Below are 16,582 nucleotides of genomic sequence, written 5' to 3' on the forward strand. Positions count from 1 at the left end.
TTTTCTGTAATAATGCATATTGCAAGGTCTTTAGGGAAAGCATTGTCTTTTTAATAAGTGTGTGTATAGGGCATAGCACAATGAGGTCCTGATCCTCCCAATCACTCACTCCTGCCCCCCAACCCCTATGAATGAAATTCTCATGAACATTTTAGTGGCATTTCAATGACAAATTTTGACTGACAAATTTTGAAATTTTCAACCAGTTCTGAATAAATAATAAAAATAGTAGAATATAGCACTTAGTGGTGTTTTGGTCTGGTAGGAGAGCATATCTTAAAGAATACCTACAAAACCATACCTTTTTTGAGGCCCTGTTAATTAAGATACAATATTTTATATAAAGACACAAGAGTGCACAGAACATTTGAAGACTAGCACGTCGAAAAAATAGCTCAGTACTGCCTATGAAAATCCTCACCTTCTCACCCGGAAGTCCCGGTGGGCCTGGGGGACCCTATAAGACACGACATTTTATTAGACCGCATGCTATACATTACATGTAATGTTTTCTGCTTACCACAGACATTAAAAATACACCATTCTACTGGTGTCTTCATTTTAATGGAGAAAGATCAATATCATGTTTTTAGTACTTTCTAACTTCCAGAATTTGTCTAAGATCTTACATTAGGGGTGTGATACTGCAGTTAAGAAGTGCTGGAGCTGGTCACTACCTGGACAAGAGACACTCATAGCAAACAGCAGGTGCTGCAGGGAGTGGCGCTGGTGATTCAATAGGTAGCACTCTTCCCTTTGATTTATGCTTGAACCTGTTCCCCAACCTTAGCACATCTGTACTGCTGAAGGTGCCATTTTTCAGATGAGATGTAAATCTTATGTCCTGCTGACCACTTGTGCTGAATAATAATCCTTAATTTGCGTAATTTAGATAAGTCTTTGTTAACTCAGTAAATGTAACCACTAACTCAAGCATGTTTACACTGAGTCATACCTTGCTCCCTTTTTATACAGCAGTTTTGCAGTGCAGACTCCACAGCCATGGATTCATAACACAGATTGCCCTGAATGTAGCTCACTATGAGGGGAAACAAATAGTGCTGATTTTTAAAAATAGGATTAACTGGTCCCTGCTTGCTGGTATCTGTGGTTTTCTAAGGCCATAAAGGCAGAGAATGTATTCTGACATCTACTACACCTGTCAACGTATCAAGTAGTTCAGGTGCCTTGAACATCTGGAATTTAACACAATAGGAGACCTTCTACTTGGGAAGAGATTGCCTTTCCTTTGTTCCTAATAGTACCTCTAGGACAATCTCAGCAGCTATTTTGATTTAGATCAGGCTGTGAGACCAGCAACACATTTTCCATGGATTCAAGAGGGGAAAATGTAAAAACCTATTACAAAACTGTAGAAAGAGGAGCCAGATTCTAACAGCCACTGAAGTAAATTAGAGTTATTTGCATCTTGCAGAAGCAGTTCCCTGGAATCCAAGGTCACACAGAAGATGTGTGGTATAGTAGGGACTGAACCTGAGTTGCCCAAGTGGTAGGTTAGTGCCCTAACTACCATACCATTCATCCCCAATATGCCAGTGATTTAGAGCTTTTTCATAAAGCAGCATTACATAAATCATCATAAAATGACACTTACTGGAACTCCTGTAATCCCTGGTGGCCCGATGGGGCCTTGGAGCCCTGGCAATCCTGGTGTACCCTGAAAACAAAAAGGAGCCATTAAAAAGAGATACCTATTGGGCAATTTAATGATGCTTATATATATTATCTGGCTATACTGAAAGGACAGGGGACACCTGATATGGTTTTAATCAGGCCACAACTTTATTATTGGATGTCTGGGATCACCTGGCAGATACAAGTGTACAGTGCAGGTAACCCCATGTTCATTATCTACCTGGGGGGCTTCTGCCAGCCCCCCCTTTTCCATCCAGGTTCCCAAACTAACTCATTTCTGGGACCATGCCATCCCCCCACTTGAATGAGGGTTAAGGTGGGTTAGATGAAAGGGGTTGGCTCCCTGACATACCAGTCATAGAAGCCCCGAACCCCGCCCTCCCCCCGTTCTACTCCTTTAACCAACATCTAGTTTTTAAGTCCTTTACCAAGCCATATTATCTAGTCACTGGTATCCCTTCCCTATGGAGTACCTTCCCTGGACATCCACCCCGCACTTACACAATGAGTTGCGACACATACCTTAATTCCCTTCACACCTCACCTCAACAAAGCCCTCCCTGAACCCACTGTGGGGAAGGCAAAAAAAAAAAAATGCCACTCCACCTAGGCCAATCTGGTGGTGAGGGAAAAATTCCTCCCAGCCTCCCTGAAAAGGAGTGGCTTGTGCGATGCCCACAGCAGGGCCTGACCAAATCTGGCATTTTACCACCTCCAGGGGAGGGAGAGTGGGTGCTGCTTCACCCACTCCTGGGAAAAGGGGTTCTACTGCCAGGACTTGCCCCTTTTAAACTCCTCAGCCCTTCTGGTGCCAGGGCACCATGCTGATCTATTCCCCTTTTGCAGCAACTTCAGAGTCTTTCTCTTCCTCCTCTTCCCCCGTAAAGCACTGGTCTCTCCTTCGGCAAGCCGGACAACGCTCTACCCCCACTTAAAGGTGTGATGCAGTCATTTTAGTTAAGACTTACTGGTTGTCCAGGGAGGCCAGGATAACCTCTTTCACCTTTTAGCACATTTTGTGGTAAGAACCCAATCACTTCACCTGGGTCTCCCTATCATAGGAGAAGGGGAAAAAAAAGGTGAAATATATATATGCACACAAATAAAGACATTGATTCCAAAACACTGACATTAAGACTGGAGAAAAGCACTCACATAACATTTATACAATCTTTTGGAATCATTTGAGAAGTATACAAAAATGGTCAGCATTTTACTTGTTTGAATTGTTTTAAACATGCCACAAGGAAGCTGTTGTAGTTTTTAAAAGCCCTTCAGTGTCAGGTATCCTTGAAATACTCAGTAAAGATTCCAGTACCAATCTTAACTTTTCCCCTTACTTTCCACTTATTGGTGGGAAAATCCCCCTAGTTGCCCATTAAATTTAAGTCTATCCAATCTGAGTATCTGGCCTGTGTGTTGGAAACATTTGGAGGTTTTACAGGCAAGGGACCCTCCTTCCTAGACTGTGATCTCTGGCCATTTATACAACCTTGAGACTGCAACAGTCCCCATGACCACAGCACCTGACTTCTATGTGGGAGCAGTAGATGGTGAATCAGCATAGTCACACATACTCCAGACCTGCCCCTCCCTCAACCTACATTTTCTCCAAAACCTCCCTGCAGAGTGGTGCACTGAGAGCTAACATGAAGCCGTGCTCTGTGGCATGTAGAGATGGGAAGGCACAGCCTGCATGGGCTCTCTGAATCCTGCTCCCATCCTGTCCTGTTGAACCATACCAGTTGTGCTGAGTCCACAGACCTCCATGATTCAAGAAGGATTTACATTCTAGTACGTTTTTTCATTACATTCCAGATTCTACAATACCAATGAAAACAGTGGAACTTCCTACAGAGCAGGGTACTACTCAATATAAGTAAAGGTGGCAAAATCTGACCACATGATGAACTTATATCCACCCTTCCCATACATGGGCTCAGTTTTGCCACCATTATTCATATTGAGTAGTACCTTACTTGATTTCAAATCAATTACTTAGAATCATAGAATTGTAGGACTGAAAGGGACCTGCAGAAGTCCTCTAGTCCAGTCCCCTGCACTAAAGGCAGGACTAAGTATTATCTAGACCATCCCTGACAGGTGTTTGTCTAACCTGCTCTTAAAAATCTCCAATGATGGAGATTCCACAACCTCCCTAGGCAATTTATTCCAGTGCTTAACCACCTTGACAGTCAGGAAGTTTTTCCTAATGTCCAGCCAAAGCCGCCCTTGCAATTTAAGCCCATTGCTTCTTGCCCTATCCTCCTCCTTGTAATAACCTTTTATGTACTTGAAACCTGTTATCACATCCCTCTTCAGTCTTCTCTTCTCCAGACTAAACAGACCCAAGTTTTTCAATCTTCCCTCATAGGTCATGTTTTCTAGTACTTTAATCATTTTTGTTGCTCTTCTTGGACTTTCTCCAATTTGTCCATATCTTTCCTGAAATGTGGCACACAGAACTGGACACAATACTCCAGTTGAGGCCTAATCAGCGCAGAGTAGAGCAGAAGAATTACTTCTCATGTCTTGCTTACAATTATGTTTGCTTTTTTTGCAACAGTGTTACACTGTTGACACATATTTAGCTTGTGATCCTCTATGAACCTCAGATCCCTTTCCACTGTATTCCTTCTTAAGCAGTCATTTCCCATTTTGTATGTGTACAACTGATTGTTCTTTCCTAAGAGGAGTACTTTGAATATGTCCTTATTGAATTTCATCCTATTTAGTACAGACCATATCTCCAATTTGTCCAGATCATTTTGAATTTCAATCTTAACCTCAAAAGCAATTGTAACCCCTCCCAGCTTGGCATCTTCAGCAAACTTTACAAATGTACTCTCTATGCCATTATCTAAATCATCAATGAAGATATTGAACAGAACCGGACCCAAGACTGATCCCTGCAGGACCCCACTTGATATGCCCTTCCAGCTGGATTGTGAACCACTGATAACTACTCTCTGGGACTAGGTTTCCAACCAGTTGTTCGCCCACTTTATAATAGTTCCATCTAGGTTGTATTTCCCTATTTTGTTTATAAGAAGGTTATGCGAGATAGGATCAAAAGCCTTACTAAAGTCAAGATATACCATGTCTACCACTTCCCCCACATCCACAAGGCTTGTTACCATGTCAAAGAAAGCTATGAGGTTGGTTTGACACAATTCGTTCTTGACACATCCATGCTCACTGTTACTTATCACCTCACGTTATTATCTTCTAGGTGTCTGTAAATTGATTGTTGAATTATTTGCTCCTTTATCTTTCCCATTACTAAAGTTAAGATGACTAGTTTGTAATTCCCCGGGTTGTCCTTATTCCCCTTTTTATAGATGAGCACAGTATTTGCTATTTTCCAGTCCTCCAGAATCTCTCCCATCTTCCATGACTTTTCAAAGATAATCGCTAATGGCTCAGATATCTCCTCTGTCAGCTCCTTGAGTATTCTAGGATGTATTTCATCAGGCACTGGTGACTTGAACACTTCTAACTTGTCTAAGTAATTTTTACCTTGTTCTTTTCCTATTTCGGTCTCTGATCCTAACTCATTTTCACTGGCATTCATTAAATTAGATGATTAAATTGCTACTAAACTTTTTGGTGAAAACTGAAACAAAAAAGTCATTTAGCTCTTTGGCCATTTCCACATTTTCTGTTTTTGTTCCCCCCACTGTTTTTGTTTACCCTGTCCTTGGTCTTCCTCTTGCTTCTAATGTATTTGTAGAATATTTTCTTGTTATCCTTTATGTCTCTAGCTAGTTTAAGCTCATTTTGTGCCTTTGCCTTTCTGATTTTGTCTCTACTTACTTGTGTTATTTGTTTATATTCATCTGTTGTAATTTGACATAATTTCTACTTTTTGTTGGACTCTTTTTTGAGTTCCAGATAATTGAAGATCTCCTGGTTAATCAAGGGTGGTCTCTTGCCATACTTGACTTGATCTAATCACATGGGGTTGAAGAGTTCCTCAACTCCTCCTCCACTAACTTAAATCACACCTGTTTGCACCAGCTCTAAATTTAGCCATAGTGTGCCAAAATCCTATATAAAATGGTCAAGGGAACCCTAGCAGCATAGAATAAATGCAGAATTTTCCTTGAAGTAAATCATAACTCCAAAATTTAATGGCCTGCAAAAAACGTGAGATTTTCCTTCGCGACAACAACTTATACCTAAAATAAGGCAATAATATTTATCCAAATTACTTGTAGATTAAGTTATTCACATCTTTGCTTCATATTTGGTATCACATGATGCCATTTTCATAAATTCTGAACAAATCACAGCCCTTTGTGATTCAGTTATGTTGTTTCTAAAAGTTGTTTACCTATGCACACATGTATAGAAACGAATCATTAAAGAATCAACGTTATTTTACCATGAGTCATTTCCTCCCATATGAGAGAAAGAAGCAAGGTTTTTTGTATGACTAAAAGTCTTTTCACACCAAAACTGTGATTACACTTATGATTTATATGCAAATTGAAGTTTCAAATTATATCCATTAATTTTATATTCATGTGTCAAATCCTTTCATAGTCACAGCATTTCATTCCTTAGAAAGACAAAGTAATATACATTTCATTACACAGAAAGTTAGTTTTTATAAATTACATTTCAACTATTTGTTTAACGAACATAAGATCTTGGTCATGTTTTTGGCTGTTTTCCAAGGAGAGTCTTTGTGGAAAATTGACTGGAAAGCTGAAATGTTGGAGTTCTCTCAAATCTGGTAATGTCAAAATAAATATATGGCTGAATCTTAAAAATGAATTTAAGTCTTTATACATCAGGGAGTGGGCATAAGACACCTACTTAACAGTGGGTACTATTTTCTTTTAGGCCCTGATCCTGCAAAGATTCATGCAAGTGCTTAAACTTTATGCACTATGAGAAGTCCCATGGCAGCTAATGGGACTACCTCACAGCATACAAAGTCAAGCATGTATGTACATCTTTGCCACATCAATACCTAAGTAAGGGCTGCTAATTTTGATGTGCATAGGTCATCTGATTTTTAACTTCTAAAAGCAATATATGAATGCATTCGATTTTAAAGACAAACATACCTTAATTCCAGGAGATCCTGGAGGTCCCTGGAAAATAAATACTTAAAATGTATTATTTTTTCTCATACACATTATCAATATTATACAATTTTTAATAACATTTAAAATGTCAAGAATCAGAGTGGAAAGAATGAATTATGGATCAAAATGTTTACTTACTATTCTCCCATCCAATCCAGGTAAACCTGGAGGACCAACAGGGCCTATTTCACCCTAAAGAGAACAAAGAAATTGACTTTGTTTAGGAAACACATTCATATTTAAAAAAAAAAAATATGTACAAGGAAATTGTTAAAAATGTAAATGTCACCTTTGTGCCATTGCAACCTGGGATACCAGGTGGACCTGGTGGGCCATCTTGTCCAGGGATGCCCTACCAATAGGAGAAAGCAGAAAAGTAATAAATGCTGTATTAATCCTCACCTGATGTCACTAGTAAAACCGTGGGGTTCTTTGTAAATAAATGTATGCTTCATACATACAGGAAGACCTGGGTTTCCTGGATATCCTGATGAACCTGGTGGGCCCTGTAATTAATGAACATATATTAAAAACTATAAAGCGAAGACATCAAAATTACCCAATAAAATATAAAATTATGGGCCTGATCTAATTATGACCGTTTTAGAGCTGATCAAAATATCTGGAAAACTTTCCATGAAAATTTTTTTGCAAAGACTTTCCGTCAAAATTTCAATCACTCTATAGCAGTGGTGGGCAACCCGCGGCCCGCGGGCCACATGCAGCCCATCAAGGTAATCTGATTGTAGGCCACGATACATTTTGCTGACATTGACCGTCCGCAGGCATGGCTTCCTACAGCTCTCAGTGGCCACAGTTCGCCGTTCCCTGCCAATGGGAGCTGCAGGAAGAGGCGGCCAGCACGTCCCTACGGCCCACTGCTTTCTGCAGCTCCCACTGGCCGGGAACAGCGAACTGCGGCCACTGGGAGTTGCGGGGGGGCCATGCTTGCGGACAGTCAACATCAGCAAAATGTATCGCAGGCCACAATCAGATTACCTTGATTGGCCGCAGGTTGCCCACCACTGCTCTACAGGCAAGGTGAAAAATAATACTAAAAACAAATCCACAAAAGTTTTGATTTTTTTTCCAAAACATATTGAAAAATCCTTGATCAGCTCCATTTCCATTGTGTTCAGAGGGAATTAGATCAGAACTGAAATGCACAGTCAATGATGCTAAGGAGTAGATATTTTGTACATTTGCCACTGTAATTCATAATATGAAATCTACAGCTATCTCCTTTTTACGTTAAAACAGGATGCTACCATGCTGCTGTAGATACTTCTCTGTCTTACATAAGCCATGACCAATTCACCAATTTAATTTTTATTGCTCAGAAAAATCACAATGTTGAAATGCTTATTTTTCTCAAATACTTTGGAAGTTTAACAAATCAGCATTTTGTCCAGGCCTGTCCTTTTCATGCTCCTAACTTATTTAGTCTTCCAGTGATTTCTAATGTGGGTGTTGGGGAGCAGGAAAGACAAATGTAGTTGTTTTAGCTTGGGGTAAGTAATTTCATTCCAAAACTTGTAGCATTATTAAATGCCCAGTCTACTGGTACTGCGAGTGGTGACCACATGTACAGTTGGTATATGTTCACCCAAATTAGCCAACACAGTGCCCCTGGGCGTGTCTATCATTAACAGTGGGGTTGACTTTAAGACCTCTGAGTCTAACAGTGTAAGCTGCTAGTGCCTGAAAGCTACAGCTATTAACTCAAAGGCTACAGCTGACTCAAGTTCTATGTGGTCTAACCATGAGAGGGCACTAAAGAGCCATAGTCGGTAAGCCTATCTGAGACTATGTGCAAGAAAGCCGTGGGTATAAAAAATGTCACAGGAAATACAACCTATTCAAGTTCTCTTTCATGATTATTATATCCTTAATTTAGAGTGCCCCAAAAGAGCTAGGCACCTCACAAAACGAATAAAGACATGGCCAATGCCCTGGCAGGTACACAAGCTAAAATGAACATGACAGATGAAAGGCGCAAATGCACAGCTTAGGAAAGGAAGAAGAAGCACAAGAGAGTGACATCAATAAGATCACAGCGATACTCAGAAAGGGCCTGGTCCAGCACTACTGAAGTCAATGGATATTTTGCCTTTGACATTAATGGTTGCAGGATTGAGCCCCCTGCCATACACATATATTAATGTTTCTGTTAACTTGTGTGTAAGTGTGTGTATCCTGTCCTCCCTGCTCACTTCCTATAGGAGAGACAGCAGAAGTGATTTTTTTAAGGAGACTTTTAAAGTAGGTGAGAGAGGTGACTTGGTGAACAAGCTTAAGGAGGGGTTTCCAAGTATAACAGAGCATGGGAAAAGGCAAGCTTTGGAAGAGAGGGAAACATGAAGACTCTCAAGACCAGTATAACTGGTAGAGTAATAAGGACCAGGTAGGTAATGTAAGAGGACATAGGCAGGGGCAGCATGCTGCAGACCCTTGAAGGCAAGAGCAAGAATTTTGAAATTAACAGGCAGCCATTGACTAACTTAAAGAGGGGGCTGACATTATCTTGCACTTGGCAAAGAGCAAACATATCTGGAAAAATTAAGCTAACCATTAAGACTTAAAAATCTTAACCTACATTCTTCAAAATTATTAAAACTAAATGTAAGCAGATACTCACCCTTGTTCCTTTTGTTCCTGGTAGCCCTGGTTCTCCAGTATCACCCTGTAAGAAAAATGGAATATATTGGTCTTTCACAGTGACAAGGATTTAGGGAAATCTTCCCATTTAAGTATTAAATGCACCCTACCTTAATTCCTGGTGGCCCAGGTGGACCTTCGGGTCCTTGCATTCCAGGAAACCCAATTACACCTTGTAGGCCAGGCAAACCTCTTTCACCCTGTAAAGAAAAAGAACACTTCAACCTTAGTAAAACTGGTTCTGCTGCTTCAAACTACCAATATTCCCAGAGACAAAGTTGGTGAGGTAATGTCTTTTACGGGACCAACTGCACTCACCTTGTCTCTCTAATATCCTGGGACCGACACAGCTACAACAACACTACATACAATAGTATACTATCCCTGGTAAAACTGAGACAGCTGCCAATAGATAGTAGATTACAGATTATATCTAAAACATCTGAGTTTGGTATTTAATAGAGAAATCTAACAGCTATAAAATTGATGTTAACGTGTATAGAAACGTGTTTCAATGAAGGGGAGAACAAAGGAGGCAGAGGCACACAGAAGAGTAATTTGTGTATTTTAAACAAGAAAACACATTTGTCTCAGTCTTCCTGAGCAAAGTTCTACATGATGACTCATGGTACCACAGGCATGACTATCCACCATGGGTGCTGCACAGCCCCTCTGCAACTTTTCCTCCATTATGATCTTTTTAGGAGTAGCTGCACTCCTACGCAGCTGCCAAAAGTCTAGTAGCAAATTACATACCTCTGAACTGTAAATATAAGGTAACAAGTGGCAAATGGGGAAGGCTGCATTATGAACTACCATTCTGACTCCTCTTGTTCATTCCAGCAGCTTTCATGAGGTAAGACTCTGCCAGTTATATATATATAGCTTTGAGTCCCAGAGGATGGAGCAGAGCCCAAGTGCCCTAGGAGAAGTTTGGGGTAAAATTCCTTCCCAGGTGGCTCAGTGAACAGACTGCACCATCTATCAGAGTCTTCTTTCCTGCTCTCTGGGCCAAAAGAGTGATTTTCAAGATCTTCCTGCTGAAAAGTATCCTTCTCCTATAGATATCCATATTTATTTAAATCAGATAATTCTTTTGATAGCAGTCAGAAAACGAACTCTATTGCACATTATGCATTAATCTTGTAGCTACTTAATGCTCACTAACTTAGAGCTCCATATGAAACCAGCAAGAATTTTGCATGCACTGAACAAGGATTATTATTTTTTAATTTTATTACAGTAGCATCTAGAGGTTGAGAATGTGGCTTTAATATGCTAGACACTGTACTCAGAAATTTAAAAAGACAGTCCCAGGCTTCAAGAGTTCAGCAATAGGAAAGGAAATAACACAAGCAGCATGAGCTGAGTGATGATTGACTGATATCATGTGAGTTGTACTGTGTTGTTTTTTTGTGGGGTGGAGTTTGGTTTTTTTTAATTATTTGGGTGTGGGTTTTGTTAGGATGGCATTAGCTAGATGGAAAGACAAAGGAAGGGAGAGGGGACTTAGAAAAGGGAGTACAAGGGGGGATAGGGCAGGGGAGAAGAGGGAGGGAGGAAGGGACAGAGAAAGAAAGAGGGGCATATAAAGGCATGTGGAGTGAGGCTGAGGTGAAAGGAATGTGAGGGAAGGGGCAAGAGTGGGCTGAAGCAAACAGCCAGTCAGCAGAGAATCTCCTGAGTAAAAATGGTAAAAAGCTGCCTGATGGTTCCATCAGTGCTTAAGCGTCTCTGCTAAGTCTCCTTTTGTGTCTGCTCCTGCTGGCTTGGGTTTCTCTAGACTGGCTCCTTCTTGGAATTTCCTTTCTTCCCCAAGCCCACATGTCTCTGGGGAAGTGGCATCCTAAAGCCTCCAGAGGCATCTGCCACGCACATTTCTACCTCCAGGGGGTGCTGGTGGAAGTGGGGCCTCTCACAGTCACAGGCATACTACCTCCATGCAGCACTGGGGGGAAATCACTCAAAAGGAGGTGGGGCAATCCCCCAACACACTGCCAAGAAATGATCAAAATGGGCTTTACTCCTGAAGAAAATTTGAATTTTTTGGCATACATTTAAATGCAGAAAATTTTTGTCTGAACGCCAAATTATAATTTGGCAATGCTCCCACTGTGCCTCCTGGGAGTATTAGTTTGGGGGCCTTACGCTCTCATTGGCCTCTATGGACTGGGTTCCCTGGTTGGACTAAATCTCCCATGCTGCATTAGTGTCTCTCCCACCTTGGAGAGGCAAGGCACTGCATTATGGGAGTCTCTGACCATGGTTTATCATGGGACATGAGACTCCACCTCAGCATTTCTAAATTGAAATATTTGGGGTTTGGGGCAAATATTCTGTTTTTTTGACAAAATAATACTTTTCCATGGAAAGACAGCACTGTTCCCCCCTCAAATTAATTAAGTCAAAAAACTAATTTTTGTCAAAAATATTTTTTCTGTTGCTTAAATGGCATGACTACTACTACACATCACGTTGATCCCAGCATGTTTGCTTAAGAATACTAAAATCCCAGGCAATGTAAAAGACCACAACAAAAAAAACCACAAAGTAATTAAGAAACACATTTCTGAATCTGCAGTAAAAAAGGTAGAAAATTCTGACTATACAATTGATTTAAAAAAACATTTTAAGGAAGAATATACCAGGATCCAGGAAGAGGCATCTGACTAAATGTGGATGTAATCATTCTAAAATCTGGAGTATATCAGAAATGCTAAATGGATTACTGAGGTACATAAACCCCATGTTTTGGCTGGCTTATTGCACTGCAGTAGCAAGTACATCTACAAAGAACAGATGTTACCTCATTTACAAGCAGGATTTTACAATGAATCCTGGACACTTGCTGTGACCTGCTGGGAGACGAATTAGGGACACAGAAGACACTAAAACAGATATCAACGCAGTTGTCCACTGCTCCAGGAAAGTACAACATGTGCAAGTGAAGGGAAAAAATGACCTTCAGTGGATGTACGTAATGTAACTAATTATTTTCATTCGAGGATCTCAAAGCATTTTACAAACTGAGCGCATCATAACACCCTTGTGAGACGGGAAAATATTATTTCACTCATTCTACATATGGGTAAAATTGAAGCACTGAACGATTATGGGCCTGATTCTCATCTACATGTGCTGGCAACGTAAAGGGGCCTCAAAGTAGATGTAAATAACTCAGTTTAAGGCCAAAGTCTCTTCATGCTGCCAGAGCGGTTTAAATGGGACCTTACAGTAAATGAAAATCAGACCCTAAGTAATTTGCTCTAGCTCACACAGAGCTATTTGTTATTTCGCCATCTGCCTGGAGTAAGGGGCAGCATGAGGCTGTATTAGGGTTGCCAGGCGTCTGGTTTTCAAACAGAATGCCTGGTCGAAAAGGGACGCTGACTGGGCCATTAAAAGTCTGCTCAGGGGCGCAGTGGGGCTAAGGCAGGCTCCCTGCCTGCCGTGGCTCCGCACGGCTCCTGGAAGAGGCCAGCATGCCCCTGTGGCCCCTAAGCACAGGAGCGGCCAGGGAGACTCCATGCGCTGGCCCCACCCCAAGAGCCAGCTCTGCAGCTCCCATTGGCTGGGAACCCAGAGCCCCCCACCCCTGCCACACTCCAAACCCCTCAGCCCGGAGCCCACTCCTGCACCCCAAACTCCTCATCCCTGACCCCACACCAGAGCCTGTGCCCCCAGTCAGAGCCCTCACCCCCTCCTGCACCCCAACCCCCTGCCCCAGCCCTGAGCCCCCTCCTGCACCCCAAACCCCTCCTACCTGACCCCACCCCAGAGTCGCCACTCCCAACTGGAGCCCTCACCCCCTCCAGACCCCAACCCTCTGCCCCTGCCCTGAGCCCCCTCCCACACCCCAAACCCCTCATCCCTGACCCCAACCTAGAGCCTGCACCTCCAGCTGGAGTCCTCACCCCCTCCCACACCCAATCACCCTGCCCCAGTCAAGTGAAAATGAGTGAGGGTGGGGGAGAGCAAGCCACAGAGTAAGAGATGGAGGGTGGGGGAGATGGAGTAAGTGGGGGCAGGGCAGGGATAGGGTAAGGATGTTCAGTTTTCTGCAATGAGAAAGTTGGCAACCCTAAGCTGTGTTGAGAAGAAGAGAATTTCAATCCCAGTTTCTCCTCTGATCCCCCCGCTCACGGAGCATGGGAATAAGTTACTTTACCTCTCTTTTGGGAGCAAGTTTTTGCCTGCTCTGCGCCTGGCTGGTTAATCTAGCAGGCAGATAGGAGGAGAGGGGCTAGGGCTCTTGGCTCTCTCTGTCTCTTGCCTGCCCACTTTCTTGCAGAGTAGCTTCCTCTCCTATTTTTCCCCCTCTCCCCACCATGGCTGGAGTCAAAATCTGACCAGGATCAAGCAGACTATTAAGGGAGCCTTATTCCCCTGTGCAACCACAGGAAGGCTGGGACAATCTAGTCCCCAGTGAGTCAATGGCAGAGTCAGGAATGGAAACCAGGTGTCTTGGCTTCCAGTCTCCTTCCCCTACTCATTTGATTACAGAAGATGCCAATACATTCACTCTGGTTTAATGCAACCTTGGCCTCAGTGGGACCAACATCTAGTAACTGATATTAAATTTATCCTGGGAACTGGAGCAAGAAAAACTGACACAAATAAACATCCCCACACAAATAAACATCCCCACTACGGAAGCTGGCGAGCATCAGTAAACTGCTGTTGTCCCAGTTATTTTTGAAGAATTCAGATCTCCAGTGGTGATCCACAAAGAATACAAGAATCTGAGTGTAAGGGCTACACAGGGCAGTAATTCCAGTTCCAACTTATGCAGCTGCAAAATCTTGGAAAGTAACTCTGAGTTGACTTCTCCTACTTAAAATTTGATTCATAGGATTCAGAAATTAAAACAGATGTAACCAACACCCCTTATTCATCTTCACCTCTACTGATTCCATGTAAATTGTAGGAAAATACAAAAGAAGAATTCATTATGATGAATTCAGCTAGTGTGATAAACACTATGCTTCTACAGTGGTGCAGCTGAAAAATAGGTACTCATTAAAGGTTGCATGAAATTGTCTGTTGAGATTGCTCTTTATGGTCTAGCTCTTGCACAATGCATCAAGTGTCCTTACAATACTTGCAAACAGAAATTAAAAATTAAAAACCAATTGACGGCTCTCTAGTGAGAAGTAAACATGTTCAGAATATAGCCACATAGGCCGATCTTCTCAATGGCACTAACCCTTCCAAATTAGCCATGAAATACTGTTTCACACATGGAACAACTGCAGATCATTATTCAAGACAGTTACATGCAATTAGTATTTTCAAAATTTTTGCTCCAATACATTTGGTGCAGAGAGTGGAAAATAATCAACATTAGATTATAAATTATGTTTCCTACCTTTCAAGATGAAGACACTGGACAAAAAGATACTTGGACTCAAGTGACTGGGAACAAAGATAGAGGCCAAAATTTTCAGAAACAGGAACCTATGATCCTAGTTAGGATCTTAAATCTAGAGTTGGGCACTTAAGGGTGGGATTTTTGAAACCCCCTAAGTGACTTAGAAGCACAAGTCCCAGTTACTTCATACTTGTGCTCGTAGGTCCTTTAGGGGCTTTTGAAAATCCCACTCTTAGGTACCTACATAAGGACTTTAGGCTATTTTTGACAATTCCCGCCTTACAGAAGAAATTGAAAGCCTGTTATAACTGATCCCTAGAATAAGTGTGGCCCCAGTGGCTGCATGCAGCCACCAGGGACTTCATGTTCAACCACCATGACTTTTCAGGGGTCATGTGGCTACTACGTGGCTATACACACTTTTGTTACAACCAACTTTTTAAAAAAATGGATATAGTTAGTGATAATTGTATACATGTTGTGTAAATTAAGAGTACCTATTATTCTTTACATTGAAAAGATTTGTTTTTTATTGATGACACTTTCAAATAACCACAGGACTAGATTGTCACTAATATAATATTTTAACTCTCAAAACTACAGCCATTACAAATTTGCTGTGGCACTTGAGCAGCCACACCAAAAATTCGTTTGAGAACCACTGCCCAGAGTGGCTGTAACAAGTTCTAAATTATCACTTTCCTGTTGTCTGATATTTTTGAAGTTTTTTTAAACAAAATATTAATCCTTGACAGGGGAAAGATAAGATGTCACTTGACCAATAGAAAGAATAGAAGTAGTATGTGAAAAATGTGAGATTTTAAATTTAACAACATTTACATAGCATCTTTCATCCAGGAGGATTCCAAAGAGGTTGACAAATTTAGGCCCCAAGTAACATCAGGGGTTCTCACAACAAATTTTTTGGTGGCCTCAGTCTCTTGCTGGTGGCCACACTAGCAATTTTTCCTAAAATAATTGTTTTTCCTTAAGTTAATTAAATAAACATGCACATATACATGTCCAAATCATTGTAATTTATTTATGTAGGGTTTTTACAGGCTCAGTAATAAAAATAATTTACTGTTGTCTCTATTCTTTACTGGACCTAAACAGAATAGAAACACAAATAAGGTGCTTTGCATGTTGTCTTTTTGTTGTTGTTTCTTTTGCTTTTTTGGTTGCACTTTTTTTCCTTCTAAGACTTGCTAGCTGGTAAGTCTTCTGCTGTGAAAAGTGATATTGGCAAGTTTGTTAACACCACTTTTCACAGCAGACTTACTCAGCCCCAGCAAGCCCTGGGACAAATCAAGCCCTGGATGGGGAGGTGGACAGGGAGGCAGTGGTGCCCAGGGACAATGGCAGGGGTGGTGAGCCTGGAGCTGGAGCCTGGAACCAGAGCCTGCCACCAAGTGGACAGAGCTTGAAGCCCCGTGGCCAAAGCCTGCCTCCCCTACCCCTGGGAAAGTGGGGAATTCACCAGTTGCCTTTCTGTTATTTACTGTTGTCTCTCACCCTTCCCTATCCCTACTTTTAATTCCATGCTTCTGTGTCTTGCATTTGGCTATTTTGTAATGGGACCATTCATAATCTACTGATAGATTAGAATAAATTGACAAATGAATATGAACCAGGTGTGTTTCACTCCCCACAATGTTTTTACCCAGGCTTCTCCAATTGACCATTGTTTTGCTGCCCCAACTCCCTGGTTCCCGCATGATATTCTTCTGTTCAGTGACCACATGAGATCGAGGCACAAATCTTGGAATTTCTCTGGCTTTGGTGGCTTTTGTCAAAA

General features: G+C 41.6%; 1 protein-coding gene across 1 annotated transcript in view; it reads right to left on the bottom strand.

Moving 5' to 3' along the window:
- The window catches only part of COL4A1 (collagen type IV alpha 1 chain), a 213,025-nt gene that overhangs the window by 96,716 nt on the left and 99,727 nt on the right, over positions 1 to 16,582 (bottom strand). Inside the window, exons 3-11 of the mRNA XM_074963616.1 lie at positions 9,524 to 9,613; positions 9,394 to 9,438; positions 7,217 to 7,261; positions 7,045 to 7,107; positions 6,894 to 6,947; positions 6,735 to 6,761; positions 2,625 to 2,708; positions 1,616 to 1,678; positions 422 to 457 (exon numbers count right to left, since the gene is read on the bottom strand). Coding sequence (XP_074819717.1) covers positions 422 to 457; positions 1,616 to 1,678; positions 2,625 to 2,708; positions 6,735 to 6,761; positions 6,894 to 6,947; positions 7,045 to 7,107; positions 7,217 to 7,261; positions 9,394 to 9,438; positions 9,524 to 9,613 — 507 coding nt within the window. The remainder of the gene's footprint in view (positions 1 to 421; positions 458 to 1,615; positions 1,679 to 2,624; positions 2,709 to 6,734; positions 6,762 to 6,893; positions 6,948 to 7,044; positions 7,108 to 7,216; positions 7,262 to 9,393; positions 9,439 to 9,523; positions 9,614 to 16,582) is intronic.

The sequence above is a fragment of the Natator depressus genome, chromosome 1, assembly GCF_965152275.1.
Source record: "Natator depressus isolate rNatDep1 chromosome 1, rNatDep2.hap1, whole genome shotgun sequence".
In the NCBI taxonomy this organism is placed as follows: domain Eukaryota; kingdom Metazoa; phylum Chordata; order Testudines; family Cheloniidae; genus Natator; species Natator depressus.